Raw genomic sequence first — 5,000 nt, 5'->3', positions numbered from 1 at the left:
CCTTAGTATTGTTATTATCCTTTTCATTATCATTGTTATTATCATTAGTATTGTTATTATCCTTTTCATCATCATTGTTATCATCATCATTATTATCATCATCACTGTTATTATCATTGTTATCGTAATTGTTGTTATCATCATTATCGTTGTTATTATCATTATTGTTTTTATCATATCATAATTGTTATTATCATTATCATCATCATTGTTATTATCATTATTATCATCATCATTGTTATTATCATCATTATCATCATCATTGTTATTATCATCATTATTATCATCATTATTGATATCATCATCATCATCATCATTACTATCATCATCATTATCCTTGTTATTATCATTATCATCATCATTGTTATTATCATTATCATTATCGTCATTATCATCATTATTATCATCATCATTGCTATTATCATTATCATTGCTAGTATCATCATTATCATCATCATCACCATCATCATCGTTAGCATCCCCATCATCATTATCATCATCAACAGTATCATTATTATCATCATCACCATCATCATCGTTAGCATCCCCATCATCATTATCATCATCATTGTTATTATCATCATCACCATCATCATCGTTAGCATCCCCATCATCATTATCATCATCATTGTTATTATCATCATCACCATCATCATTATTATCATCCCCATCATCATTATCATCATCATTATTATCATCATTATTATCATCATTATAACCATCATTATTATCATCATTATTATCATCATCATTGTTATCATCATCATTATAACCATCATTATTATCATCATTATTATCATCATCATCATTATAACCATCATTATTATCATCATTATTATCATCATCATCATTATTATCATCATCATTGTTATTATCATTATCATTGTCATCATCATTATTGTCATTATCATTGTTATTATCATTATCATTGTTATCATCATTACTGCCATTATCATCATTATCATTGTTATCATCATTATTGCCATTATCATCATTATTATTATAATTATCATTGTTATTATCATTATTATTATCATCATGATTGTTATTATCATTATCATTGTTATTATCATTGCCATTATTATTATCATTATTATCATCATTACTATCATCATTACCATCATCATCATTTTCATCCCCATCATCATTATCATCATCATTGTTATTATTATCATTATTGTTGTTATCATCATCATTGTTATTATTATCATTATTGTTGTTATCATCATCATTGTTATTATCATCATTGTTATCATCATCATTGTTATTATCATCATTGTTATCATCATCATTGTTATTATCCTTAAAGCAATAATAAAAAAGTATGAGAATGATAATGATAATAGAAATAATGATGATGATGATGAAAATAATGATAACAATAATGATAATGGTAATGATATATTGTCATCATCATTATCATAACCCTCATCATCACCATCATCATCGTTAGCATCCCCATCATCATTATCATCATCATTGTTATTATCATCATCACCATCATCATCGTTAGCATCCCCATCATCATTATCATCATCATTGTTATTATCATCATCACCATCATCATCGTTAGCATCCCCATCATCATTATCATCATCATTATTATCATCATCACCATCATCATCGTTAGCATCCCCATCATCATTACCATAATCATTGTTATTATCATCATCATTGTTATTATCATTATCATTGTTATTATCATCATTATTATCATCATCACCATCATCATCGTTAGCATCCCCATCATCATTATCATCATCATTGTTATTATCATCATCACCATCATCATCGTTAGCATCCCCATCATCATTATCATCATCAACAGTATCATTATTATCCTCATCATCATCACCATCTCCACTACCATCTCCCCAATAGATGTGCTCTCCCCTCATTAACACTCATTCTCTCCCTCTCTGCCCCCTCCTCCGCCGCCCTTGCGACCCGACCTGCGCTCCTGGGCCCCGCACCTCGCCGGCGCCCTCCGGCCTCCCTCCCAGGGCGGCGAGCAGAGCGTGGAGTACCGTGTGGAGGGCGGCTGGGGCTCCCTGTCGGTGGACTCCAAGGGCGGCGTGAGCTTGTGGCGCCGCCTGGACCGCGAGGCGCCTGATGGTGCCGTGGGCATCGCCCGGGTCGTGGGCGTGGACGGCGGCACGCCCCCGCTCTCCGCCACCGCGACCCTGACTATCACCGTGACCGACGTGAACGACTGCCCGCCGCACCTGCTGCCGCCCACGACCTTCCACGTGGCGGAGAGCGGCCCGCCCACGCACCTCGGCACCCTCACCGCCACCGACCGAGACGTGTGGGCGCTGGGCCATGGGCCGCCCTTCAACCTCTCACTCGCGCGCGCCAACCCGCCCTTCGTCCTCGCTCACGTCAGGATGGACTTCGACCCGCGTGAGTTTCCTTTTATAAGGATAAGGAACAAAGAAGGAGGGAGGAGGGAGGAAGGGATAAAAGGAAGGAGAGAGGAAGGGAGGGAGGAACGGAAGGAGGGAGGAGGAGGAGGAGGAGGAGGAGGAGGAGGGAGGAAGGAAGAGAAGGAGGGAGGAGGAGGAGGAGGAGGAGGAGGAGGAGGGAGGAAGGATGGGAGGGAGGAACGAAGGGAGGGAGGAAGGAAGAGAAGGAGGGAAGGAGGAAGGGAGGAAGAGAGAGAGGAAGGGAGGGAGGAAGGAATGGATGGAGGAGGGGAAAGAGTGAGGAATGGAGGGAGGGAGGAAGGGAAGGAGGGAGGAGGAGGAGGGAGGAGGGAAGAGAAGGAGGGAGGAGGAGGAGGAGGAGGAGGAGGAGGAGGAGGAGGAGGAGGAGGAGGAAGAGAAGGAAGGAGGAAGGGAGAGAAGGAGGGAAGGAGGAAGGGAGAGAAGGAGGGAAGGAGGAAGGGAGAGAAGGAGGGAAGGAGGAAGGGAGAGAAGGAGGGAAGGAGGAAGGGAGAGAAGGAGGGAAGGAGGAAGGGAGAGAAGGAGGAGGAGGAGGAGGAGGAGAGAGAGAAAGAAGAGAAGGAGGAAGGGAGAGAAGGAGAGAAGGAGGAGGAGGAAGAGAAGGAAGGAGGAAGGGAGAGAAGGAGAGAAGGAGGAAGGGAGGAAGAGGGAGAGGGAGGGAGGGGGAAGAAAGAGAAAGAGAGGAAGAGGGAGAGGGAGGGAGAGAGGGAGGGAAGGAGGAAGGGAGGAAGAGGGAGAGGGAGGGAGGGGGAAGAGAAGGAGGGAGGAAAGAAGGAGGGAGGAAGGGAGAAAAGGAAGGAGAGAGGAAGGGAGGGAGGAAGGGAGAGAAGGAGGGAGGGAGGAAAGAGGGAAGAGAAGGAGGGAGGAGGAGGAGGAGGAGGAGGAGGAGGAGGAGGAGGAGGAGGAGGAGGAGGAGGAGGAGGAGGAGGAGGAGGAGGAGGAGGAGGAGGAGGAGGAGGAGGAGGAGGGAGGAAGGAAGAGAAGGAGGGAGGAAGGAGGGAAGGAAGAGAGGGAGGGAGGATGAGGAGGAGGAGGAGGGAGGAAGGAAGAGAAGGAGGGAAGGAGGAAGGGAGGAAGAGAGAGAGGAAGGGAGGGAGGAAGGAAGAGAAGGAGGGAGGGAGGAAGGAAGAGAAGGAGGGAGGAGGAGGAGGAGGAGGAGGAGGAGGAGGGAGGAAGGAAGAGAAGGAGGGAAGGAGGAAGGGAGGAAGAGAGAGAGGAAGGGAGGGAGGAAGGAAGAGAAGGAGGGAGGAGGAGGAGGAAAGAGGAGGAGGAAGGAGGAGGGAGGAAGGAAGAGAAGGAGGGAAGGAGGAAGGGAGGAAGAGAGAGAGGAAGGGAGGAAGAGAGAGAGGAAGGGAGGGAGGAAGGAAGAGAAGGAGGGAGGGAGGAGGAAGAGAAGGAGGGAAGGAGAGGAGGAGGGAGGAAGGAAGAGAAGAAGGGAGGAAGGAAGAGAAGGAGGGAGGAAGGAAGAGAAGGAGGGAGGAGGAGGGAGGAAGGAAGAGAAGGAGGGAAGGAGGAAGGGAGGAAGAGAGGGAGGAAGGGAGGGAGGAAGGAAGAGAAGGAGGGAGGAGGAGGAGGAGGAGGAGGAGGGAGGAAGGAAGGGATGGAGGGAGGGGAAGAGGGAACTATAATAGAAACTTGAAAAGAAATCTGGTCACGAACGTTGCACAGCTAGTTCTTTTCAAGCTTTCCTTGTCCTCGCTTCCCGAGAACATTGCCATGCATGATAGCATTTGCAAGGGTTTTCGGATAATGTATGTTACGGACCTTGGCATCTGCAAAGCTCGAACCGTTATCGCGATGCGAAACGTTGCCAACCCGCTAGAGATTCCCTTTTCTGTTGTTGATATGCTCATTTAATTCATACCTACATTTATCAAATCATTTTGTTTTCTCGCATTCTATTCAGATGAGATAAAAAAGAATGGAAACTCCAAAAATAAAATTCAGAAATGCTGGTACGATTATATCGCTATAGTTATGATTATGATATCTGAACGAACAGTTGTGTAGAGGGAACTATTTTTATAAGAAATATATAGAGAGGGTCTTAGCTTTCCATGTCTGTTTGAACGGCCGGGCATTTACGTAATATAATTTGCCTATCGCATTGTCTGTCGTTCCACAGCAGAGAGGGGGATCGGACGCTCCCCTTGGTCGTGTTTACGTGGACGACCCCGACGACTGGGACGTGCGTGACAAGACGTTCCAGTGGGTCGGCGCCCCCCACCCGCTCTTCTCCCTCAGCCAGCACACGGGCGACATTTTCGCTTCGAGTCAAGTCAGAGAAGGACGGTATGTTCTTTGCTTTTCTCTTCCTTCGCCTTCTTCTCGTTTCTTGTTTGCGTTCGAGGAAGATTGGTGTTTTTCTTTGGGTTATGTGATTTTATGCTCAGTACTTCTTTTAGCCTCTTTATTCGTATGCAACTATTCTATTTTGGAGTAAGCAATTGCAACATATATACTTCACGGATTCAATTATCTAAAGAAAGGAGTGAGATCCACCGAAGCAATATAATGATAATTAAAAAAAGCGAAAATGTGTACATAGCTTGTATC

At 45.0% G+C, this 5,000-nt stretch overlaps 1 protein-coding gene across 1 annotated transcript in view; it reads left to right on the top strand.

The window, feature by feature from the left end:
- Window positions 1-5,000, top strand: part of LOC122266962 (putative neural-cadherin 2) — a 101,096-nt gene that overhangs the window by 76,519 nt on the left and 19,577 nt on the right. The window contains exons 10-11 of the mRNA XM_086551760.1: window positions 2,004-2,465; window positions 4,570-4,736. Of these exons, the coding sequence (XP_086407886.1) occupies window positions 2,004-2,465; window positions 4,570-4,736 (629 nt within the window). The remainder of the gene's footprint in view (window positions 1-2,003; window positions 2,466-4,569; window positions 4,737-5,000) is intronic.

This window comes from Penaeus japonicus, unplaced genomic scaffold (assembly GCF_977035675.1).
Source record: "Penaeus japonicus unplaced genomic scaffold, GWHDUDI00000001_assembly GWHDUDI00000025, whole genome shotgun sequence".
Taxonomy (NCBI): domain Eukaryota; kingdom Metazoa; phylum Arthropoda; class Malacostraca; order Decapoda; family Penaeidae; genus Penaeus; species Penaeus japonicus.
This window is presented reverse-complemented; position numbering and strand designations above follow the sequence as displayed.